General features: G+C 14.6%; 3 protein-coding genes across 3 annotated transcripts, besides 48 other annotated features; 1 reads left to right on the top strand and 2 right to left on the bottom strand. All coding sequences in view use genetic code 6, as the record gives it.

Annotated features, from left to right (window-relative positions):
- Positions 1 to 2,016, bottom strand: IMG5_076810 (protein kinase domain protein; the record flags this gene model as incomplete). The annotated part of the gene is made up of 8 exons (XM_004036516.1): positions 1,987 to 2,016; positions 1,454 to 1,879; positions 1,288 to 1,377; positions 670 to 1,175; positions 513 to 625; positions 286 to 466; positions 129 to 174; positions 1 to 39 (listed from the first exon to the last, which is right to left on the bottom strand). The coding sequence occupies exons 1-8, from the start codon at positions 2,011 to 2,013 to the stop codon at positions 1 to 3; spliced, it is 1,428 nt and encodes a 475-aa protein (XP_004036564.1). The 5' UTR covers positions 2,014 to 2,016.
- Positions 178 to 281: a microsatellite.
- Positions 189 to 276: a microsatellite.
- Positions 1,179 to 1,217: a microsatellite.
- Positions 1,381 to 1,449: a microsatellite.
- A 389-nt stretch (positions 2,017 to 2,405) lies between the features above and the next one.
- Positions 2,406 to 2,478: a microsatellite.
- Positions 2,479 to 2,484: 6 nt separating this feature from the next.
- Positions 2,485 to 2,517: a microsatellite.
- Positions 2,518 to 2,785: 268 nt separating this feature from the next.
- Positions 2,786 to 2,858: a microsatellite.
- A 2,914-nt stretch (positions 2,859 to 5,772) lies between these two features.
- Positions 5,773 to 5,830: a microsatellite.
- A 1,081-nt stretch (positions 5,831 to 6,911) lies between these two features.
- Positions 6,912 to 7,001: a microsatellite.
- A 417-nt stretch (positions 7,002 to 7,418) lies between these two features.
- Positions 7,419 to 7,459: a microsatellite.
- Positions 7,460 to 7,715: 256 nt separating this feature from the next.
- Positions 7,716 to 7,771: a microsatellite.
- A 218-nt stretch (positions 7,772 to 7,989) lies between these two features.
- Positions 7,990 to 8,041: a microsatellite.
- Positions 8,029 to 8,062: a microsatellite.
- A 1,117-nt stretch (positions 8,063 to 9,179) lies between these two features.
- Positions 9,180 to 9,224: a microsatellite.
- Positions 9,188 to 9,221: a microsatellite.
- Positions 9,225 to 13,693: 4,469 nt separating the features above from the next.
- Positions 13,694 to 13,726: a microsatellite.
- A 665-nt stretch (positions 13,727 to 14,391) lies between these two features.
- Positions 14,392 to 14,440: a microsatellite.
- Positions 14,441 to 15,360: 920 nt separating this feature from the next.
- Positions 15,361 to 17,223, top strand: IMG5_076820 (hypothetical protein; the record flags this gene model as incomplete). The annotated part of the gene is made up of 2 exons (XM_004036517.1): positions 15,361 to 16,174; positions 16,271 to 17,223. The coding sequence occupies 2 exons, from the start codon at positions 15,361 to 15,363 to the stop codon at positions 17,221 to 17,223; spliced, it is 1,767 nt and encodes a 588-aa protein (XP_004036565.1).
- Positions 15,416 to 15,441: a microsatellite.
- Positions 16,218 to 16,269: a microsatellite.
- A 229-nt stretch (positions 17,224 to 17,452) lies between the features above and the next one.
- Positions 17,453 to 17,522: a microsatellite.
- A 946-nt stretch (positions 17,523 to 18,468) lies between these two features.
- Positions 18,469 to 18,517: a microsatellite.
- Positions 18,518 to 19,221: 704 nt separating this feature from the next.
- Positions 19,222 to 19,250: a microsatellite.
- Positions 19,222 to 19,253: a microsatellite.
- Positions 19,222 to 19,275: a microsatellite.
- Positions 19,276 to 19,291: 16 nt separating this feature from the next.
- Positions 19,292 to 19,329: a microsatellite.
- A 255-nt stretch (positions 19,330 to 19,584) lies between these two features.
- Positions 19,585 to 19,697: a microsatellite.
- Positions 19,589 to 19,618: a microsatellite.
- Positions 19,646 to 19,694: a microsatellite.
- Positions 19,698 to 19,808: 111 nt separating the features above from the next.
- Positions 19,809 to 19,856: a microsatellite.
- Positions 19,857 to 19,919: 63 nt separating this feature from the next.
- Positions 19,920 to 19,994: a microsatellite.
- Positions 19,937 to 19,997: a microsatellite.
- Positions 19,998 to 20,058: 61 nt separating this feature from the next.
- Positions 20,059 to 20,097: a microsatellite.
- A 1,262-nt stretch (positions 20,098 to 21,359) lies between these two features.
- On the bottom strand, positions 21,360 to 25,305 carry IMG5_076830 (hypothetical protein; the record flags this gene model as incomplete). Its single annotated transcript, XM_004036518.1, has 8 exons — positions 21,360 to 21,831; positions 21,893 to 22,383; positions 22,514 to 22,755; positions 22,973 to 23,717; positions 23,915 to 24,001; positions 24,108 to 24,554; positions 24,610 to 24,958; positions 25,075 to 25,305. Coding segments are annotated over 8 exons (3,063 nt in total), but the record flags the coding sequence as incomplete, so codon positions are not given.
- Positions 21,837 to 21,865: a microsatellite.
- Positions 22,393 to 22,451: a microsatellite.
- Positions 22,393 to 22,483: a microsatellite.
- Positions 22,394 to 22,484: a microsatellite.
- Positions 22,845 to 22,894: a microsatellite.
- Positions 23,015 to 23,062: a microsatellite.
- Positions 23,016 to 23,069: a microsatellite.
- Positions 23,860 to 23,908: a microsatellite.
- Positions 24,035 to 24,089: a microsatellite.
- Positions 24,981 to 25,024: a microsatellite.
- Positions 24,981 to 25,044: a microsatellite.
- Positions 25,001 to 25,047: a microsatellite.
- Positions 25,024 to 25,069: a microsatellite.
- A 698-nt stretch (positions 25,306 to 26,003) lies between the features above and the next one.
- Positions 26,004 to 26,056: a microsatellite.
- Positions 26,057 to 26,203: 147 nt separating this feature from the next.
- Positions 26,204 to 26,244: a microsatellite.
- A 145-nt stretch (positions 26,245 to 26,389) lies between these two features.
- Positions 26,390 to 26,439: a microsatellite.
- The last annotated feature ends 233 nt before the right edge of the window (positions 26,440 to 26,672 follow it).

Raw genomic sequence — 26,672 nt, forward strand, 5'->3', positions numbered from 1 at the left:
TCAGAGTCTAATTATTAGTTCGGTTGTTTCATTACTAGACTTGAATTTAATTAAGATGAAAAATTGCATTTAATTAAAGAATTATTATAATCAATCAAATTAAAGCTTTTATAAGAATTCTAAATTACATTAAATGTTCCATGCTAATTTATTCTTTACATATCAAACTTTTTTCTAATATAAATAATTATATATATATAATTATATATATATAATTATATATATATATATATATATATATATATATATATATTTATATATATATATATATATATAATTATTTACTCATTATTAAATTATTTAAATATTTAACATATTTATGTTGTTGGATCTTCTGGTATTTCTAAATCATCATCATCTTCAGATAATTAATTTTTATTTTTAATATAATCAGAAATTAATGCTTATTCGGCTGTTATTCTTTATTAAGGATCGATTTCAAGCATTTTTTATAGAAGATTTTTAGCTAATAATAAAATTATTATAAGGAATATCTATGTATAAATTTTTACCTTATTCATTTATATTTTATAATTCAGGTTTATTAAAATCGATTTCACATTTTTTATTTAATTCTATTGTTTCCTTTGTAGTTTTTCCCATAAATAGAGGTTTTAATGTTAATCTATATATTTTAAAAAATTTATTATTAAATAAAAATAAAATTACAAAAAATAAAATATGCATCCTAAACTAAAAATATCGCATTGAGTAGTATATTTAGTTGTTTTGTCTTTCAAATTAATAATTTCAGGTGCTATATAGCCTGGAGTACCACACTTTGGATAAATAAAATTATCAACGTTTTAAAATGTTCCTAGTCCCAAATCTATAATAATAGGTAGGACTAAATGCCTTGAGTTTAACAATATATTGTCGGGTTTAAGGTCTCTATGTAAAATTCCTTATTTTTTCATATATATAAGAGCTTCGAGAATTTATTTAATAAATTATAAAATAAAATTATCATCTATAGGCGATAAGTCCTTCTCTTATGGTAAAGATGGATTTTTTTTCATTTTTATGTTCAAGGATATTCTTTCTAATAAAGAACCTCCATTACATAAGGGAATTATCATATAATAACTGTTTGTAGATTCCCAAATTTCTAATAAGGGTATTATATTTGGATGGTGAAGGTTTCGCATTAAAATTATTTCATTATAAAAAGATTCCTTTATATATATAAAAAAATATATACATAATAAAATAAATATTGTGTGTAATATATATATTGTTTAATTAATATATAATTAATTAAATATATGTTTAAATTTATTTTTTTACATATCCATATGTCTCTTATAATAATTTTTCCTTAAAAAAAGCTTTTAGTGCAAATTATTAATTAGAATCTACTTAATTTACAAGATAAACCTTTATATATTAAATATATATTTTAAATATATTTAATATATAAATATAAAATATTTATACTTATATATATATTTACTGATGCAAAGCTTCCTTTTCCTAATCTTCTTACTGCTTTATATACAGTATGAAATCTTTTTTATATTATTTTTGATTTTAAAAATTGCATTATTTTCGGTTTACTATCTTCTTATTTAAAATATACTATAATTTAATTTAATTATTCATATTCTTTATTAGTATCTTAGTTTTCTTCTGTAATACTTATTAAACTTAATTTTGCATTTAAATCAATATCTTTTTATGATACATAATTTTACATTAAATTGTTTTATATCATTTATTTTAATTCTTTTTTGTTTTCAGGCTCCCATGATTTTTATAAATAAAATCCTATATGTGATAAATAATTATTTTAATATTTATTATCTTTCCATATCCATTCTAATCTACTTTTTCTTGTTAATTAATATATTTCTATTTCTTTCATTTATTAATCTAAAAACTTTAATTATTATTAAGCAAATAAAAGTTATTTTTTATAAAATAAATTCCATTATTATAATTAAATAAAATAATTTCATTTGTTTTTTTTAAAATAAAAAAATAAACCTATATGTATAAAGGATAACATATCATTGTTGCCTCAATAAAAGATTATTACTAATCTTTTTTTATTTATACTTTATATTCTAATACTTTATTATCAAAAGTTATATTTTTATCTTACATTCGTATATATAATTAATAATTTTATTTTTAAAAAATTGAATTATTAAAATATTTTATTGAAATAATTATAAAGATATAAATAGATAATTATGTATGTGTTATTTATTATATTTCTATTGTTATTATTTATTTTGAATAATTTTATTAAATATTAATAATAAAACAAATAAATGAATATATCAATTAATAAATTAAAAATAATTATAAATAAATGTTTTTAAATATATATGATAAAAAAAAAATTAATTATTAATTAATAAAAAAAAAAAAAAAAAAATTGATAAAAATATTAATATTATTAATATTTTATATTAAAAAAAATTTTAATATAATATAATATATTAAAAAAAATATATATATATTTTTATTAAATAGTCAATAATAATAATAATAAGATAATATATATAATAAAGTATATAGTATAATCATTTATTAAAATTAATATAAGGTTCTATAATTTCAAATAATAAAGGATTATCATCTTATAAAATTTAGTTTATCATATCAGAAAAATTCTATTTATATTTAACTAAATCTTTTTCTAAATTAATTATTTGTAAATCTTATTTTTATAAACAATTATCTTTTATATCAATTTTTTTTTAAAGTTCTTAATAATTTATTTAGAAATCTGAATTATTATTCTAAATAGTTTTATATATAAATAAGTATAAAAAAAATATATAGATTATAATTATATATATATATATATATATATATATATATATTTATATACTTATTATTATATATATTTTTAATTTAATTCTTCAATTTATTTTTTGTTCTATTTAATTATTTTATCCTCTTATTTTTGCATTTCTTCTATTTTGTTGCTTAAATTTTCATTTTCTTTTTTTAATTTAATATTTTCCTATTATAATTTATTTTAATTAACTCTTAATTCATTATCTTATTGCCATAATTCTTATTATTAATCCATATTTTAATCTTTTTCCTATTTATTTTTTATGCTTTCTAATTCTTTTTATTATTAATATTATAAATATTCTGAATTATTTAATTATTTAATTAAATTTATTTTTTCTTAATCATTTTATTATAATTTAAATTTCAATTCCTTTATTTCATTTTATAACTTGATTATTTCTTCCCCAAAACCTTATTTTTCCTTTTTTAAATAACATATTTGATCTTTTTTTTCCTCATTTTCCTTCAAAAACTATTCTAATTATATTTTAAGCTTTTATATTTATTCATTTTATTATATTATTTATATTTCCATTTAATTTTAAGAACTTAATTATTTGCTTTTTTATTAATTTGATGTGAATAAATCTTTATTTTTTTAAAAAAATTCTTCAAATCCATCAGAAAAATAAGTATCATCAATATTTTTTTATTTTTGATTAGTTTTCAATTATTTTATTTCCTGATTTTTATTCGATAAACTTGTTTAGAAAGAATTTAAAAAATAAAATAAAAAATAAATAAACATATATTACAAATACATATAAAAACTTTATAATTTAGCTAGATTCTTTTGATTAATTGATAAGTTCTTAAATTTTAATTTTGAAATATATCTAAGCATTAAAATCAGGACAATTTTATAAAATTCTCTATTCTTATTTACAATTTATTCCATTATTTATATAATAAGAAATATCTAATTCTATTTATCCAACTGTTTTAAATATATTTTAGTATTATATTAGAATTTAAATCTATATTGGACTTTTCATACATTATTAATTTTTAGAATTTATTTAAATAGTCATAGGAAACAATATTACTTAGTTTTTAAAATCAGCAATTTTTTATTCAAGAAGAATTAGATTGTTTTAGTCATATTAATTATGATCTTTATATATACGTGTATATATAAATAAAAATTTATATGTATATATATATATATATATTAAAATATATTTTATAATAATATTTTCTTATAAATATTTATTTATATATTTATTACTTTAAATTATTATAGCCTTAACTAGACAATTTTTTATGTTTAAATTTAAAAAAAACTTATTTAAAATAATTTCTATTTAATAGAATTTTTAAACGATTTCTTATTATTTGGGATTATTTAAGATCTTAAAATTTCTTTGGTTTATAAGAAATTATGCATAGTTATAGATTTCATTATTTTATTAATTTATAATTGACATTTTCTTAAATATAAAAATAAAAATTTTAATAGTTGTTAAATTATAAAATTTTATAAGATTTTTATATATTTTTTATGTATTAATTTTAAGAAATATTTTATAAATAATTTTTTCTCTTAATTTTTTTTTATTGTTTTAACAAATATATTATGTTTCTTTCCTTATTTTATTCTAAATATTATTTGCATATCATCCATTTAAGATTTTATTTATTTAAGCTGAAATTAATAAATTAATTTATATATAATATTGAACATTTTCTCTAAAAATAAATATAAAAAAAATAAAAATGTTAAATTTACTTTATTAAATCTTTTTTAACATTCTGTATTCTATAACATTGAAAAATTTATTTATTTACATTAGTTAGATCAAAAAATATTATAATTTATATACAAAAATACTTTTAATAAATTAACCAATAATAAAAATGGCTAAATTATATATGTTAATAATTGAAAATACTGAAAAATAAGATAAATATTTATCACAAATAACATAAAAACATAAACTATTATTTTAATATGCTAATTGAAGTAAAAAATAATAAATTAATCGTATAAGCATAATGACAATAAAATTGTGTCTTTTATATATTATTTATTATCTTAATTTTTTAAATATATATTTTTAGAAGTTTTTTCATTAGTATCAAATAATACAGATAAATAAAAATTATTTAGACAAAACAATTATTTGTGTAGATAATATAATAAAATATTATAAATTTAAGTTATCAGACCTATAATTAAAGTATTATTTATACATTAAAATGTTTTTACATTAATAAAATTATAAAAAATACTTTATTCGGAATTTATATCATTTAGTTATATGTTAAAATTGTTTAAATTTAAATTTAATATAAATTTTAAATTATCTCTGCTCATTTATTTAAATATCTATTATTTCTTTTATTATAATATTTTTTTCTAATTTTAGTTTTTCTAATTTATATCATTAAAATAATATAAATAATTAAATATTATATACTTTATTTAAATAAAAATATATAAGTATAAAATTATTAAATATATATACTTAAAAATTTATATTTGTATTATTATAAATATATAATATTAATTAGATATTATAAAAAATCATTATATCATTCAAAAATTTAAATATAAATTAATAATATGTCATATTTCAAATTTATTAAATATTTATATTCTTTTTTATTTTAAATAAAATATTATTAGGATAAATATTTTAATTTTACGTATTTTATATATAAATTATATTTTATTTAAAATATAATAAAATTTTTTTATTTTACAAATATACACAACAAAATATAATAAATATAATTTATTTTAATTTTTTTTTATTTTAATTTTATATATATATAATTTTGATATTTAAATAATACTTTATTTATTTATTTTTTCTTATATTTTCAGAATATTAAATATTTATCTTATTTGAGTTGTTTTAAGAATAACTTTCTATATCTTTCTTATATTTTCCTGATTAAAATAATTTAAATTTTATAAGATTTTTTATTATATTTACTCTTAATCGTCTTTTGAATAATTAATATTATTTTATTTATTTTTAGAAATAATTTAATTTTTTTATTAATTTTTTTAATAGACATTTTTATAAATATTAGGTGATATTCTCTTAATATAAAAACATATATAAAGAAAAAAATATTTATTTATACTTTATTTTAAGATTTTTTTTTGATAAATTTAAAGATCTATCTCTTATTTTATTTTAATAGCTATTATTGTTAGGGCTGTTTATTATAGAACATTTTGATAAAGAAGATTCATTATCTCGTTTATGTAATAGCTCATTGGTCTCTATTATTATATATATATAAATTTATATTTATAGTTTTTTTAAAAAAATACCTTTTAAAATACTCTATAAAACTCTATCAATAGATGAATTTTAAGAAGTATCTTATAAATTAATAATCACTTATCTTTATTTTTATTATTAAATATATGATTTTTTTAAAAAATAAATAATAATAATACCTTAATATTTAGTTTATGTTAGAAAATTAATTTTACATGTTAAGAATATTTTAATTTAGGACTTAATTTTTTTTATGAGCTTTATTGTATTTATTTTCTATGTTTTCATATTTTTCATTAGCAATTAAAATAAGACTTTTTAAATGCTCTTTTTCTTTTTCAAGCTTTTCAATATATACAATTTAGTTTTATTATTTAATTTAAAATACTTATATTTATTATAAAACTTCATTCTATTTTTTTTTTTTTTTAAATAAATAAAAAAAATTACATGATCTTAATTTAAATTTTTATAATTTTAAATTAATTATGTTATTTCTTCTTTAGAAGCTTATAATGCCTATATTATAATTTCATTGTTTTTATTCAAATGCTCGGTTTTATTTTCTAATATTTTTATTTTTTATTCTTCTAAGCATAAATGTTATTGATAAGCTTACTTTTTGTAAAATAAATTATTATTAACCTTTTATTAATTTTATTTACTTAAATTTATATTAACTTTTATTCGATTTTAGGGAAATATTTAGGATCTATCATATTTTTTATTTCATGTAAACACATATTAAAAATATCATGTAAGTACTAAAGACTATTATTTTATTAATTATTATTATTTTTATTAGATTTAGGCTATTATAAGTAATTCTTATTCTCATTTTGACTTGATATAGAAATGTTATGTGATTAATTATGACATAAATTATTTGATTAATTGTATGATTATATATGTAACTAATTATTAGATTAATTATGTAATTAAATATGTGATATATCAGAAATTTATTAAAGCGCTTATTAAGATGATTTTTCACTTTCACTAAATATAATCGAAAGATTGTTTTATAAATAATTTTTATCATCTTAATTTTCTTCTACTGTATTTGTATTCATAAGTTAGTTTTAAGGACTGTTTTAAATTATTTCTTTATTAAAATTTTATAATAAACCTAAAAATTAATTGACTTCAGATCGTAATATGCCTAGGTTTTGTAAACCTACATTATTTTTTTGATTTTCTTCAATAATTTTTGTTTCAAATTACTTTTTATTTTTTAAATTATTAATATTAAAAATAAATATTTTTACTTAAAAACTTTTAGAAGAAGATTATTATGATATTTCAGAAGAACTTTGATAATTATGTTAATTAATTAACAAATTTTTTAATTATTTAAAATCTAAAAAATTATAAATATATAAATATATAAATATATAAATATATAATTTTATATATTTATATATATTTTATTTATTTATTATAAATAAATATATTTTTTACCATCTTTATTTTTTTCATTTATATTTTAATCTAAAAAAGTTTTGCTATTTTAGTTTGTTTCTTATTAATTAATTCTAAAAGCTTTTATATCTTATTCATAAATTTAAGAATCTTAAAAGCTTTATTTTTGTGCTGCGTTTAATCTTTCTGCAGAACTGTCACAACTTTAACTATCAAAGTTTTTATCTTACGTTATATTCATTTTTATTTTAGAATTTTTATTTAAATTTTTTTATTTTATAATTGTTTAATAAATTATTAAATCGGTTAAAAATTAAATATAATTTATTGAATTCTTAATTTAAATTAATTAATTATATAATGTCTCTTTTTACAAAAAATTGTAATTTAATTTTATCATTATATATAATCTATATATATTTATTAATTTTCATTTACAAATTTTTTATAATATTGATTATATTTATTTTAATTGTTTATTTTTAGTATTATATTAATTAAACTTTATATAAACTAATATTTTTTAGTTTAATTAATATATTAATAGTTTATTTATATATTTTATATATATATATATATAATATATAAAAAATTATAAAAATATATTGAAATTTACGAAATTTAGTTTATTGAGAAACAAAAAACAAATCTTAAAATAATTATTTTTTAAATATTTTAAATTTATCTTTAAATAAAAATAAATAAATGTTTTAATAATAAGGAGTTTTTACATAGTAATCACTTTATGGAGGTTAAGCATAAAATCCTTAACCTAATTTAGGTTTTAGTTTTGGAAATTAGTAATAACCTTAATTATAATTATAAACCTAACCTTTTTAAATGTAGCAAAATCAATAAAACAACCAAAATGAATTTTAAATTCAAAAAATATTAGAATTTTATATTCATAAAGCAGAAAACTAAGAAATATTAAATAAAGAATTGAAAAAAATTCAGGAAAATATTCAAGGATATAATAATTAAGTATATGAAGAGACAAAATAAATAAAAGAAGGAAAAATCATAAAAAAAGACTAGAATATAGTCAATTAGGAAATAACAATAGATAAAATTTAAGAATAAAAAGATTTAATTTAAAAGGTTTAGAAAAGAAACGAAAATATTTATTAGAAAATACTTGAAATTCATTGTATGATAGAAAGAGTTGGGTAAAATTCAAATCGAATTATGAGAGATGCAAGCGCCGAAATGTCTATTATTTAAGATCTAAATTAAGTTGATAGTAAAATTAATGTATAGAAATAGAAATTAATTGAAATTTAAAATAAAATTAGAACAAAAACTAATGATATTAATGATAATAAGTCTATATCTTTATAAGGAAAAGAACCTTCTGTGAGAGATTAGTAGGAATACCATAATAGTTAAAGTGCAAATTTATTAAAGAAAAAGAAATCCTTATTGATTTCCTTTCTTAACTTAAGACTGGGATTTAGATAATAAGAGATTAACATTAACAAGATTAGTTTGATTTTGAAGTTTTATCGAAAAAAATTGAAACTTTAAGGGAAGATAAAAAATAATTTTTGTCTTGATAATAATATATGATTTTTTTTTAATATAGATATATATATAAATAAATATTATTATATTTTGTATTTTTATTTTCTTAAAATTAATTAATTTAATGATATAATGAAGGATAATATTAAAAATTTGATATAAATATAAATAATATAAAAAATATTTAAATATATATTTATATATATATATATATATATATATTTATTTCTATTTTATATAAGAATATATATTTTTTTTATTTATTTTTTCTATTATTATTAATTAATTAATTTAATAAATACTAATTTTTTTATTTATTTTTTGAGACTTTATATCTATATAAGTTAAAGATAATATATATAATAATATATAAATCAAATGATTTTTTTTATTTAAGATACACTTATTTTTTTTTATTTATATTATAAATGCAAAATATTATTGTAAGAATATAAATTGAATGTTTTTTTATTTATTTTGTTTTTCATATAGATTACATGAAATAAATTTAAATAAATTTTTGCTACGTACATTTATTTTAATTCATGAAATTTATTTATTATTTTATCTATAAATATATATTATATTTATTGATATTTTAAAGAAGTATTTAGTTTCTATTTTTTTTTTATTTATAAATAATTTACATTGTTTAATATTCCATATTTTATAAATGATATTCATTTACTTTTATTTAAATTAATTTTTTTTATAAATGATATTTTATAAACTATTTTATATTTAGTTTATTCAAAGAATGTTTTAAAAAAAAAAACTTTTATATCATAAAGTAAACATAAATATATTTATAAAATTTTTTGATTGTTATCAGAATTATAATATTATTTACGAACATATTCAGAATACTAAATTATTATAATTTTAAAATTAATGAAATTTAGTTTATTTAAAAATCTAATTTCAAATAATTGTAATTATAATATTTTTTTTATTTTACTTATTAATCATTCATATTAATTATCATTAATTCTTTTTTTCATTTAACTTTAAATACACGTAATTTTTTTTTAAAAAAAAGAATAAATTATAAAATAAGTATATATAAAAGTGTCATTTGTAAATTAGTAATAGCATATTTCAACAATATAAATTTATAAATAATATATAAACAATACTAAAATAATGAAAATTTAATTATTAATAATAGTTTTTTGAAAGCAAAAAAATGAAAATTATTTAAATTTTAAAAATATTAGTATTATACATATTAACAAATAATAATATATTAAAGGTATTTATTTATTTTTACTAATTAATTTTATGTGTACTATCTTATTTATATTTACAAATCAATATATATAGACTATTATTTTAATTTTTAAAAATAATAGAGTATTATTTTATATTGATATTATTTATTAAATTTATTCATATTATTTTAAAAAAAAATTGATTAATTTTTTTTAATATTAAATATTTAATAAATATAATCAGAAAAGAATTTAATGCAAAATAATATATTTTAATATTTTTATTTAGATAAAAAACTTTAAAAAATAAATAAAATCAATTAAAAAAACTAAATAATAATAAATGGTTAATATATATATAAAATATTTGAAGAGATAAACAAATATCCTTTAGATAAATAAGTATTAATTTCTATTGTTTTCTAATTATTTATTTTTTAAAAAAAAAATTAAAAAAGATTGAATATGTTAAAGAGCTTTAAAAAATTCTATAAATAAATCAAATAAATGCATTAGTTTTAATATAAAAATCATTAGGCAATAAATAAAATATTTTAGATTTTTTATTTAGCAAATATTTAATGGAATAAAATCAAGAAATGTAGTATAATTACTATAATTTGATAAAATAAATAATAAATGAAACTAATGTTAATAAATAAAACATTTATAATATAATTTAGTATATAGCACATTAATTTTATTAAAATAATTTAAATGCAAATACTTTAATCAATTCGATTTATTTGCTTTAAGAAATATTTAAATCATTTAACAAAAATCCTTTATATTTTAATTGTTTTTATTTTTATGGATAGAATAGTGGAATCAATACTTTTACTAAAGATTTATTTTGGTTTTTTTACAATAAAGTTACTTTTTATATAAATTCTATTATAATATATTTTTTATATAAAAATAAATGACATTAATAATGAATTATATATAGGAAATAACATTTTTAACATGTTTTAATTACGAATAATTAATTGAATAAAATAAAATGTCTTTATTGCATTTTTCTTGTGATTAAAAAGAAATAGAAATATATATTGAAGATAATATTTTATTTTATTAATATAATAAATTAAATATTTAAATATGTGAAATTTTTTCTAAAAATTGGAATTTTTTTTCAATTACATTTAAAAATGTGAAGAATTTTTTATAGTAAAAAACTTAGATTTGTATATAAATAAATTAAAAATATGTTGAAAATTTATAGGTATAATTTCCTTTTATATCCGATTAATTAAAATTCGAGAAATTTGTTTTGTTTAAAAACTTTTTTGGAAAAATTAAATCTATACTTGTATTTTTTGGAAATAATAAGTTTTTTTTTTTTTTTAGTATATATATTTATTTATATGTATTTTTTTAGTTTTTATTAGATTTTCAAATAATTAAATTTATAAAAATAATAGAATAATGAAATTATTTATGATAAGATTGAAAAAAATATTCTTTAAAGTTCTAAATAAAATATTATTTTCTATTTTTCACCTCATATATGTTTTAATAAAAATATTTTTGATACTTATTAAGGAAAAAAAGCTCTATTGGGGAAAAATACAGCAGCTTTTATTATTTAGAAAGATATTAATTTTGAAAAAATTTGTGGTTTAGAAAATATTTTACCATTTTTTTATGTTTTTAGTCATTAATAAAATGATTAAAAAGAAGTTTTAAATGAGTTATTAAATTTAGTTTAAATTATTTTAAGTAATGAATAATTTTAAGTTGAAAATTTAATTAATTAAATTGGATTTTTTCATATTATTTGTGAATTAATAAATTAGGATGATTCTGTTTAATTTTTGAATGAAAAAAGTGTTGAAAAAATGGAAAATATTTTAAATGAAATTAAATTAAAAAAAATTAAGAAATAATTTTTGATGTATTTTTTGTTTAATTTAGATGTTTATTCTTCAAATAATTTAGATTTTCTTTAATGTTTTTTTGACTTTTTATTTAATGTTTATATTTAGAATTTAAAGTTTTCTTAAAAGCATTTTGGAATTAAATATATTTTAGAAAAAATAGTAATTTTTTTTTTTTTTAAACTTAATATAATAATTAAAAAAAAAAAAAAAAGCCAAGAAAATTAAACAATGAAAATATAAAAATAAAAATAAATATGAATTTTTTAAAGTAAATTATAGTTTTTTAAAAAAACACTCATCCGTAAAATTTCAAATATATAATTAATTGCTTTACATCTTATTATACTGAAAACTTCTATAAATAATTACTAAAACTTACTTTTCATATAATATAAAGTGACTTACTTTTTATATAAATATTATTTTAGTTGAATGGAATAAACTAATTAGTTACATTATTATTAAAAAATCATTCAATAAATACAAAGATTTATATAGTAAAGATTATTTCTCATATATATTAAAAAAAAGTGGATTTTGATTTAACTTCTTATATTTCTTTTTGTTTAAAATCAGAATATTTTTAAAAAGAATAAAATTAAAATGAAAAAATTCAAATAAATGAGAATTATTTTACATTAGAAAATACATAATAATAACAATAAATTGAATAAAAAATCTAAAAAAAAAACTCTTGTAATAATATATAAATAGTTTAATAATTTTAAAAAATAAATTCTAATTAATTAATTTCTTCCTTGTTTGAATGGTCGTTTGGTAAAAATATAACTTTGAAAAAAAAAGAATTTATTATTTTAGAAGAAAACGATATTTTTATAAATTTAAATTCTTTTTAAATAATTATTGATTTATTTGATTTTTTAGAAAATTCTTTATAAAATTAAGTTTTGATTTATATTTATTTTATAATTTAGAATTAAACTAACACATAAATTTTAATTGAAAGCGATTTCTTTTTTAATTTCATTATTAAAATTTTATTCAAAGAAATTCTTTATAGAAATAGTTAATTTGAATAAAATATAGATATAAATATATGGAATAATACTAGTAAAATATTGAAAGTATTAATAAGTTGTATTGAACCTTTAAATATAATAAAATTCAAATATATATTTGCTATTATTATTTATTAAACTTAAAATTATATAAATTTTTCTATTTAATTAGTAATTTATAATATATTATTTATATATATTTATCTTTTTATAATATGTATATATAGATTGATATATCAAAGAAATTACTTGAGAGATTTATCTTTTGTAATTATATATTATAAAATATAAAGAAAAATTAAGAAAATAACGAAATAATGTTATAAAAATATACCGAATTTGCATTCGAATTTATTTTTGTAAAAAATACTAATTAAAAATTAGTTTCTTTTGATTTTTTTTCTTGTTTAGATATTTATTTAATATAATGCGAAGATTTCAAAAAATATTAATTTTTTAATTTATTTGATGATAATATTAAATGGATTGATTTTAAGATATTTAACTAAATAAATAATATTATATAGGAATGTTTTGAAAAAATTAATATTTTAAGTTTAGATTTTAATAAATATTTATCATATTTTTTTTCTAAAAGTATTTTTTTTTTAAAATAAAATTAAATTAAATTAAAATATATATAGATTAATAAAATTTTTGCTTTGCAGAAATATCTTTTCTTTTTTTGTGTATTTTTATAGAATTTTCATTAATGAATAATATTTCTATAGAAAAACCGTTTAATTCTTTAAATATTATTCTATAAATTATTATTAGTATATCTTAATATTCTAAAAACAATCAAGAAATAGTACAAATAAGTGAATATTTAATATTATCAATAAGCTTTTTATATAATACATACAAATAATATTAATTAAAATGCTTTAAAGATTCATTAATTTATATAATAATAACCCTTATTGATTAAATATAATTTAATTAAATATCTTAATATATATTTTATAATGTATATGATTATAAAAATATACCTATTATATAGAATGAGTTGTTTAAAGTATTTTATTTTTAAAAAAGAATTAAAAAAAATAAATAATATTTTAGGAATATTTTATAAATAATTCTATTTTTGAAAAATTAATATTTAGTGATGAATTCGAATATGGGTTTGTGGATAATTTTGATTTAAATTAATATTTTTAAGGCAAAAACTTTTCTTATTTTCGAGAAAATTTTTAAATTTTAAAAAATGAAATTTTTTTCGGAATATAGAAAAAGAATTAAAAAGTAAATGAAATCAGAGAAAAATTCGAAAATGAAAAATATGAAATTATTAATTAAAATTATGAAAATAATTATAAAAATTAAGCTTTTTCAGCAGATTATGAACTTAATTTTGGAAAAATTGGTTTATATAATTGGACTTAAATTTGGAAAAAAGTTCGAATTTACTAAGGGTTTTGGAAATTTAGTCCTTTTAATTCTTAAAATGATAAATTATTTAAACCTAAAGTATTATTTTATTTTATTTTTAAGTAAAAAATACATTTATAGGACTTTGAATTTGAAGAAATGAATAAAAATGAGATTTTTTATTATTAAATTTCAAAATATTCAATAAAGAATAATACAAAACCTATTTTAAATATAAAACTTATAGATCCTCCACATTTTAAGTAATTTTAAAATAAAAAAAATAATGAATAAAATGGAAGAAAATTAAATTTACTAGAATATGATTTATAAGAAAACATAAAATATAAGCTTGTATAATATAATTAATATTAGTTAATATAAATAGATAAAATTAAATAAAATTAAATATAAGTTTATTCACTTTTTAATGTTCAATGGATAAAAACATTAACAATTAAATAAGGAACTATCAAAGTTGATGATAAAAATATAATGTAGATTAAATAAAAAATATATTATAATTTTTGTATTTTCTATTTTTAAAAAAATATAGTTTCTATAATGATTATTTATAGTAAAAAAAATCTCATTTATGTTTGACTTCTTATAGTATTCCTTATTGTAGATGTTTGATGAAAATATGGGAAATAAATAAAATAAATTATTATTTAAAGAAAAGATTTGTTTTACGAAAAACTGCAATAGAGCTATATTTTAAAGATGGTTCTTAAATTTTATTTAATTTTTATGAAAAAAAATAAATTGACATATTTATTGAAAAGTTGAATTTAAAGAACAAAAACTATTAAAAAAAAAAACAAAATATATATAAAAATATTTAAATAATAAAATATCTAATATGGACTTTTTGATGTATTTGAATATTTTTTCAGGTAGAAGTCATAATGATGTGACTTAATATTTCGTTTTTCCTTGGATTTTTTCCTTGGATATTATTTGTACATAAGAAAATATCGAAATTTAAAATAAAAATTCGTATAGAAATTTACAAAAAACAATGGGAGCCTTAGGCTCTTAAAAAAGAATTGAAAAATTCAAAGAAAAATATGAACTAAGTGACCCTTTTAATTAAAATATTCCTTCTTATTTTTTCGGTTCTCATTATAGTTCACCGGCTATTGTTTTTTAATTTTTGATAAGAATTTAGCCTTTTGGACAGGGTGCACTTCTTTTATAAAACGGGAAATTTGATATTGCTGACAGGCTTTTTTTTTCAATTAGTGAAACATACAAAAATGCGACAGAAGAAATGAGTGATGTACGCGAATTAATTCCTGAATTTTTTTATTTACCAGAATTTTTTTTGAATATGTAAAAGCATGACTTTGGAATTTAATAAACAGGTGAAAGGGTACATAATGTAATTTTACCATAATGGAGTTTATAGAATCCTTTTTTATTTGTGTTTATTCATAGAAAAGGATTAGAAAGTGAGTTTGTATGTGAAAATATTAATTAATGGATAAATCTTATTTTCGGGATTAAATAAAAAGGAAAAGAAGCGGAAATTTTTTTAAATAAATTTTTTTATTTAACTTATGAAGATTCTATTAATATTGATTAGATAAAAAATGAAGATGAGAAAATTAGTATTGAAAGCTAAGTTATGCATTTTGGGTAAACTCCTTCTTAGATTTTAAATTAATAATTTCCTGTTAAAAACTGTGAGGTTTATTAGGATTTTTTTTGTTATTTTTAATTTTTTTTAGAAAAATAGAATTTTTTAAATGAAGAAAACTAGAATTTTTTTAAAAAAGAAGGTTTTTTTGAAGAAGAAATTTTTATTTTTTGTTAAAAATTTAAATTTGAATCAATTTTAATTATTTAAATAATTTCTGAAAAAAATAGAATTTTTACATTTAGTAAAAAGGGAATTTTTTAACTTTTTAAAATTTAGAAAAATGGATTTTCCCTTAAAAATGTTTGGAATAAATAATTAAATTTTTTTTCATTTTCTTCATTTGATTTTTCTTGCAAATTTAAAAATTTACCTTTTCTAACTTATTCTTTTTAAGAGAAAATTTACTTTTTAATAGGGGGATATATTGATGGATAGGTATAGTTTTATTCTTTTTCAAAAAAAAATGATTCAAAGTAAATTATTTAAAATAACTTTATTAATATTCCAAATAATAATTCCACTATTACAGCTTTTTAAATAAACGAAGATGATTAGATTATTTTTATGGGAAATAAATAGGGAGAATTGGCAATTTTCTAATTTAATCCGCTATAAGAAGTATAAATTTAAGAAATTACAAGATTTTATTAACATTTTGAAGAAATTACATGTCTATAAGTATCAAAATACTTAAAAATTTTAGCTTCAAGTAGTTTAGATGGAACCATAAATATATATAATTATTTTAACTATAAATTTTTGAGAAATATATCTCATCCTAAAATGCTTTCAATTAATTCTTTTTTACTTGTAGCAAGCCCTGTATGTTCTATATTGTTTTTTTCATCTTAGGATTGTGTATTTTACTCATATAGCATTAATGGATAATTGCTTTCAAAATATTAAGAAGATACACCTAATATATATGATATGAATATTATTAAAAACGATAATTTTATGGAATTTCTAGTATTTTTTTATTTTATTTTATTTTATTTTTAATTTTTATTTATTTATTTCAGATTTATTCAGATTATGAGAATTAATGCTTTAAAATATTAGAATTACCTTTTTTAAAAGAAATAAAAATGATATAAAAACCATAATATTTTCCCTTTTTTACATGTTGGTATTAGTGTAGAAAATAAAAAATTATTTTTTGTGGAAATTCTGAAGGGAAAATTTATTTTTTGGGTTAAAATAATAATAATACTAATAATTTTAATAAAAAAATTAATTAAATTAACTTTTGTTGAATATATTTTAATTTTAAATTTTATTATAAATAATAATATAAAAATAATTCCATTTATTTTAAATTATAAGAAATTTTATAATTATATATAATAAAAAGATTTTTTTTTATAGATATTTAAAAATTTTTAATTTATTATAAAAATTTACTATAAATATATAAATTAAAAAATAACATTTTAAAGTTTTTATTAATCAATATAACATATTGAAGTCTTTTACTAAATGATTTTAAGGTTAAAATATAGGTTTTTACATTTAAACAATCCTTTTTTTATGAATATCTATATTTTTATTAACTAAGAAATCATTCCCTTTATTTGATTTTTAAATTATATTTTAAAAGTGATTTAATAAATTTTCGTTTTGTCTAAATATAAAAATAGATATAAAAATAAAAAAATATGCATTTAGTTCAATATATATTTATTTATATATTTGTATCTTATATACTATTATTAATATACAATATTTTTTACTTAAAAATTTATTTATTTCTTTAGTATTCAATGTCTAATGCATTTCCATATTTTTATTCTAATTTCATAAAAATTTTATTTCCTTTAGCATAATAAAGAGAATTCGCTCTTTCTTAATTTACTTTTTCTGAAAATATTCCATTTCTATTCCAATCTTTTAAAAATATTAATAAATAAAAAAAATATTTTTAATTTATAAAAAAAATTACTTTTAACTTTTTCATTTAATTATTTTTTTATATTTTCCAATTCTATTTTTACACTTTCTTTTATTTTTTTTAAATTAATGTTAACACTTTATTATATTGTAGAATTATTAAAAAACTTTTAATTTATATCATTTGTTTTATTAATTTATGGGTTTTAATTATAATTTATATTATTTTCTTTAAGTTTATAATTTGGTAAAATTGCTGATTGCTTTTTTTTATCTAATTTATAATTATCTTTACTTCTTTATATAAATGCATTTTTTGTTATTTTCTATTAAAAATTTTATTATTTTTTATCTTAATCAACAAAAGTTAGTTCATCATTTTCTTTTATTAATATTTTAAAGTCATTTTAATCAAATACATTTTCTTAGATTAAACTTGTTTTTCTTTATTTAAAAAAATATATTATTATGAAAATAAATTATATATTATAAAAAATGGTTTAATTTTAAGTGCAAAAAACTACTGATATAAAATTATTTAAACCTGATTATTTTTTTCTTATTTTAATTATTTTTATTGTAGGGAGAATGAGAAAAGTTTTATAGCAAAGTTTGTTTTTTAATATTGCTTCGATAATTTTTAATTTTAAGTTATATTTTTTTTGCTATTTAATAAATATTGTCATCATCTTTAAATTTCAAATCTTCATTATTTTATATTTCTTTGTTTTTATTATTAAGAAATGGCATAGTTGCATTTTAATTTTTATTTAATTAATATATTTGATCATTATTTTAATTATTTTATCTTTTTTTTTTTTAATTATTAATTTATTTTGTAAATTTTTAACTACTTTTTATTGTATTATGTTTTTTAAATTATTTTTTTTCTTTTTCGTTTAATATTGTTAATAAGTTATTGAATTGATTTTCAGATAATTTTATTTTGGGTAAAGCTTAAATTCTTTCCTTTAATAATTTGAATATTTTATTGAAAAACAAAAAATCATATTAATATACTTAACAATAATGATTATAAAATTAATTTTAGATATCTTAATCTTCTTTATTTTACTATATGTCTTGTAAACGAATATATTTTAAATAATCTTAAGCGGGAACTCTTTTATCAAAAAGATAAGTTATTGGAACTTATTAATGATATTTATGCATAATAATTATTTTTATAAAAAACTTAAATTTTATTATTTTTTATTAATTTTTTATTATTTATATTAACTATTAATTATTTTAATTTTATAAACAAAACAAAAAAATGTTTTATTAAAAACAATTTTTTTTAAAAAATAAATAAATAAGAAATATAATATTTTAGTAATTTAATATCATTTTTATAAATTTGTTATTATTAATGAATTCCCGCAATTATTTATAAAACTACTATTTATTTTTCCATTACTGTTCTATTTATTATAAAAATCTTAATTAATAAAATTTAATTATTCTTTATTTACTAAAGACAACTTAGAACAATCATTGTAATTATTATTTTGTTTATTAGGAATATTTATTTTGTTTTTTAATTAACATTGATTTTTATATTTATTATTATTAAATGTAATATTATTATAATGTATTAATTAAGTATTATTATTAATTGCTGTAATATTATTATTATTTATCTAAATATTATTTTTAATAATATTATTATTATTTTAAAACTTTGTATTTCCTATTCCTAAAACATTACTATATGAATTATTATTTGAGCTATAAGTTGAAGGATAGAAACTATAAAGGTTTTTTTTTACTTCGTTTCTTTTTTTTATAATATATATATATATATATATATATATATATATATATATATATATTATTTTTTATTTAAATAACTTAGATCTAGATCTTAAATTAAAATTAAGATTTTAATACTCTTTATTATTTATGTTTTAAATTTTATTTTTTTAATAATTATTATAATTATTATTTTTATAATTATTATTTTTATAATTTTTTGCATTTTATTAACTAATTTTTATATGCTCTATTTTTTTATTGTTAGAATTAAATTTTAGAATATTACTTTTATTTATATTATCTTTTAAATTATATTATTCATATACTTCATCATTTGTACTTTTATTATGAATTTTATTTATATTGTAAATAGTATTATCGTTTTAGTTATTTCCTGCTTTTAAAGGAGATGGATTTACTGTATTTACAATTTTTTTTTTCTATTGACTTATGAAAATAAAAAATAAAATTATTTTTTTGATTTAATTATAAAATTTTATTTTACTTTGTATTAAATATAGTAAAGTTATCTTTATCGTTATTATTTTAATTTATTTTAATGTCATAATTTCTATTTATAATTTAACTATTTTATAAATCATTTAAATTCGAATCCTTTATATGTATATTTAATTTTAAGTTTTTTATAAAAAAAAAAATATAAACCTTTAGAATTTTTTATAATAATTATATTCTTTTTTATAATCTTTTATTTTCACTAAAATAAGATAAATTCTCTTTATCTTTCATTGATAAATTATTAATTTCTTAATTTGCCTTTTGTAATTCTTTTTATAGTTTTTAATTTTACTCGTTAAATTTTTAATTATCTTTCGTATATCTAATATAATTTATTTTGTATTTTTTAATAAATCGTTTTATTCTTATTCAGTTTCTTCTATTTTTTATTCAAGAGATTCAATAAATAATTTTAGTTATTATTCAATCTTTTATTTTATATTTTAATATATTTTTATTTTATTTTTTTTAAAAAAACTCTGATATGATTTCTTGTTTCTCCTTCGTGTTTTTATAACATTTTTTCAAGATTTTAATAGTTCATATTCATTTGTCTTTTTTTATTATAAAAAAAATATTATAAAAATTGTTATATTTACAGCATATTTTATTCAATATTCTAAGTAAATATTTCTATTATTTATTTTAATTTTGTGTATGTTTATTAATTTTAATTTTCTATTAAATGAATTTATTCTTTAAATTAATATCTGATTTATTGATTGAATATTATATTTCCTTATTCTTTAATCTTAATTAAATTAATTTGTTTTCTTTTAAATTAATTTAGTATTTAATATATATATATTACATGTTAAATTAATTCTTCAATTATTTGTTTATTATCCTCTACTTAGTTCATATTTTTTTTTTTTTTTTACAATATAAATATTACTTAAATTGATTTTTATTTTATTTTAACTGATTTTATTATAAAAATAAAATAAATTAGTGTTTTTTTTATTTATCAATATCATAATTAATTCAAATAATAAAAAATTAATATATTAAAATTTTGTATTAAAAAATATAAAAATTTAATATATAGTCAAAATTTTTTTTCATTATTAAGCAAAATTATTAACTTTTTAGAGTTATGAAAAATCAACAAAAATTTAAGCCAAAGAACATTAATCAACTTAAAAATTACTAATTAACTTTCTATTCTGCTACATATCATTATAAAAGAAATTAAAAATTTCCGATAAACAAAAACCTTAATAGGGAAAAAGAAATGTAGTTTTGTAATTATTTTAATCATTTTAATTATTAGTAGTTTATAATTTAGCATTAGGATATTATTATAAAATAATTTATTATATTTAATTAATATTGCTACATTCAAAACTAACCTAATAACCTTTTCCGTATTTATTTTTAAGAAACTAAGGTGATCCATAACACATAAATTTCCCATTTATTAAAATTCCGATTTTAGTACATAAAAACTCGGCTTCTTACATACTATGTGTAGTTATAACAATAGCTCCATTTCTTAATTTTAAGCTTTAACTTAATGTATTCCATAAAAATCTAAAATATATATATATATATATATATATATATACAATTTGCATTTTCATATTTATTATACCTTTTTGATATAGGATCTACACCAGTAGATGGTTCATCGAAAAACTACATATCAGGACCTCCTATTAAAGCTATAGCTACACATAATTTTCTTTTATTTCCTCCACTGAGTTTACATGCTTATCTATGAGTATAGTCTTCTAATTAAATAACTTTCAAGAAATAATTTATACTTGCATCTAAATCTTTTCCTTTAAGTCCTTTCATTCTACCAAATAATTTTAAATGTTCTAATACTGTTAGGTTTTCATATATAGCATCAAATTAAGGACATATACCAACATCTTAATAAATATCCATTATTCCATTTTAAACTTCTATACTTTTAAGTTTTACACTGCCTTAACTTTTGTTAATAAAAGAAGTCAATATATTAAAAGTAGTAGACTTTCCAGCTCCATTTGGACCTAATAAACCTAAAATCTCACCATTTTATACACCAAATGAATTATTTTAAATAGCAGTAAAAGGTTTACTATTAATATTATATATCTTTATTTTTATATATATATAGATATAAATATAAATATAAATATATATATATAAATATATATATATATTAAAATTTATAATTTTAATAAATATATATATAATTATTTACATATATAATATTTTATTTTACTTTATATAAGTTCTAAACTTTTATTTTATCTAAACAATTTTTATTAGAAACTCTTATTTATTCCTTTATTACTTCTTCTGGTATATTATTATTTATTTATAAATTATTATTATTAATTTATTAATCTGGAATTAATTTAAAGTATTTATAATCTAAATAAATTGTAAAAATAGAAAAAACTATAAATTGAGCTGTAAAAATTAAATAAGTATAATTTATTTATGAAGGCCAAATATAATCTTCTGAAATTTCATTAATAGCTGTTTATAATGCAAATCATAAAAAACTTTTAAATAAGCATAAAAAAGGGGAAATTATTACCATTATATTCTTTATTAAAATTATATATATATTTTTTTATTTAAATTACAGATATGATTTAAATTTTATTATGTAATAAACAATACAGAATAAGAGGAATAACAAATACAAAAAAATAAGTTAATGATTGGTACTAACTATTAATATATATATATAATATAAGAATTTAAATAAATAAGTAATATATATAAATATAAATATATAAATATATATAAATATATATATATATTTATATTTATGTTTATATTTAAATTAATTTAATAATATATATATTTACTTTATAACATGTTTCTTCTTTTTTAAATACAAAAGAAATTAAATATGAATAAGTTATTAATGTAAATATAAAGAAATAAAGTAATCCAAAAGTTTATCCTATATTATTTATAATTTCTTCGAATTATAAGACAAAACAAAATATTATAAATAAAACTATTCCAAAAGTTGCAAAAATAATATCAAATATTAAAGTTCTGAGCCAATATGTATAACTCCTACAGCCCATTACACTTAGAACATATTTTAATTTTAATTCCCTTTCCATTACAGGTAAACCAGAATAACTACTAGTATTAAATGCAAATGCTAATATTTGACAGACTCCATTTAATATTAAACGTAATATACTTTTTTCATGAATTTATTATTTATTATCATGTTTATTTTATGTAATAGCCTTAGTACATATCAATATTCCGATAATCTGTAACACTAAAGGAAATAAAAACGATGAAAAAAGAGCTAAAGTACGCATAGTAATATAAAATTTACGCAAAAAGCAGGCATATGTTTAATTAATAAAATCAAATAAAGGTGGTTTGTATAAACATTCAGGTGTTAGAATATAAGAAAAATCAGTAAATTTTTCTTATTTATTTTAGTTCTAATATATAATAAAATTATATTAAATATAAAAATTATATAAACATTTTGTAATTTATATTAAAAGGTAAATTATGAAAATTTAGTTTTTTTTTTTATAAAAAAAGAAAATAGAAAATAGAAAATATGAGCAAATAAATTAAATAAATATATAATATAAAATTATATATAATTATATAAAATATACAATAAATTTACATTCTAATTATTTTTTAAATTTTTTTTTTTATCTTCACTTTCAATGTTTATAAAAGCATCTTCTAATGTATTCATTTTTAATATTAACTATTAATTTAATATTTAAAATGTATAAATAAAATATATATATATATATATATATATATATATATATATATATTTCTACATATATATACATAAATATTCTTTTTACTTAATAATTTTAATTTTATTCAATCAATTTAAATAATACTGTATAAACGTCTTATTCTTCAAAAGGTAAAGTAAATTATACTGTTCCATTTTATGATTGAGAATTAAAAATAGCTGTTTTTACATTATTTGTTACTATTTATTTAATATTATCACATTATTAAACAGTTAATTTTTTATTTTCATTTTTTTCCATTACTGTTAGATAATATCCTGTACCAAATTTGTTTTTTATAAAATCATTTGTACCTAAAGCCAACAATTAACCTTTGAACATAATTCCTATTCTATCTGCGACTTCTTCAGCTTCTTCTAGATGATGTGTTGTTAAAACTATTGTTTTTTATAGGCTTTTCATTTATAAAAGAATATGACATATTTCTTATCTTGCATTATAATCTAATCCACTTGATGGTTCGTCTAAAAATATTATTTTAGATCCACCTATCTATATATTATATAAAAAATAAATTAATTTTTTATAAAGTTATTTTTTTTTTAACTAAAGACATTGCTAAAGATAATTTTCTTTTATTTCCTCCACTTAATATAGAAGACTATTTTCCTCTCTCATTATTAAGTTAACATTTCATAATTAATTCTTCTGTTTCTTATTATATTTATTATAAACTGCAACCTTTTATTTGTCCAATAAATTAAAGATGTTCTTCTACTGTTAATTAATCATAAAGAACATCTTTTTATAAGCAAACTCCGAAGCTTTGTCTTATTTTATCTATATCTTTATCTAAATACATATCACATATTATTATTTTACCATTGTTTTTAGATATAAGACCCGTTAATATAGATATTATAGTACTTTTTCCAGCTCCATTATGGCCAAGTAAACTTAAATAAAAAAATAAACTAAATATATATATATATATATAAATATATATATATATTTATATATATTAATTTTATTATATATTATTTTTTAATTTTATTTATCATATTTTTATTACCAAAATATTTATTTTTCAAATAGTGTCAGAGACAAATTATTTATAGCTGTAATTTCCCCAAATTTTTTATTTAATTTTCTTATTTTAATAATAGTATTTAAATTATTTATATTCTTAAAATTTTCCTTATAAATTGCAGTATTAATATCTTAACTTGAAATTATTCTTTATTAGATTTCTTCATCTTCTTCAGCAAAATCTTATTTACTTAATTATTATTCACAGGTATTTTATATATCTTAATGTTTTTTTTCCAAATCCAATTTATGAAAAATAATGGTTCTTTTTATGTTCCATATTCATTTTTTACTACCTATATATTAATATATCATAATTTGTTTTAATACAAAAGATACTTAATCAAAATAGACATATAGTAGAATATAAAAAATAGCACTAAAAACAGAAATTAAAACTCCATCTATATAATCGAAATTGAGATTAATATTTTTAAATACGAAATTTTTATTAATTTATTTATCAGAAATAAAAATAAGCGAAATGCATGATTAAGGAAAAATGAAAGAAATTAAACATAATACAAATTTATTTTATCTTATTTAATTATCAAAGCATGATTTTTGAGCTATAGAACCTATAATTTAAATTAAACTTGTAACTTATGATGCTAGCTTTGGTTTCGAAAAAAATGTGGTTAGCATATATGCTTAGTTCATAACAGCACACATATATAATTAATACATTAAAAAATTTTAAAAAATTATTCGATATTTTAGAAAAAAGCAAAAAATAGAAGTAATCCAATGTATATATAACCGCACTATATTATTTTTAAAAAATTTAGAATATTTCATATACATATTAATTTTATTACTATAAATAAAATAAAATAATTGTATAAAAACCACCCTAAATTATATGCAGATGACCTAATACCCATAATCTTTAATGTTTAAATAATAAATAAAATATATATATATAATAAATATATATATATATATATATATATATATATATATATTTATTCTTTTAAATTTTTTACTTTTTAATATTCTTTATATTTTTCATATTTCTCATTTACAAAAGAATATACGAAAGATTTTAATATACTTTATATTGATAAAGGAACCATTAATTATGATAAAATAGGTAAGCCTCCAATATTTAATTTATTTAATTTTTCTTATTTTTTATATATTTTTTTTTATTAAATAATTTTATAAAACTACATGCAGTAATCGCAAATATAGCTGCTACTAAAGGAGATATTAAATCTTTTATATATTATTTTTATTTAATATTTATTAGCAGGTTTTTAGAAAATATTATTTTTGATTGAGTCCACATATAGTTTATATTTTTAATTTTATTTTAATAATATTTTTATTATTTTTTTGAATAATAGATAATAAATTAATAAATATTTGGTTTAAAATATATTTATTTTTAATTGATTATAGTACGATCATACATATTTTTAATAAAAGATAATAATTAATTATTTTGAAATATAATAACAAGTTAATCTATTAATATCTTTTAAAAAAGTAAAAATAAAAACTCGATAAAAATTAAATTATATTTATAAAAATAATATTTTTAAATTTTAGAAAATTACAAGTTTAATTATTTTTATA

The sequence above is a fragment of the Ichthyophthirius multifiliis genome (genome assembly GCF_000220395.1).
Source record: "Ichthyophthirius multifiliis unplaced genomic scaffold scaff_1120509250479, whole genome shotgun sequence".
NCBI classification, from domain to species: Eukaryota; Ciliophora; class Oligohymenophorea; order Hymenostomatida; genus Ichthyophthirius; species Ichthyophthirius multifiliis.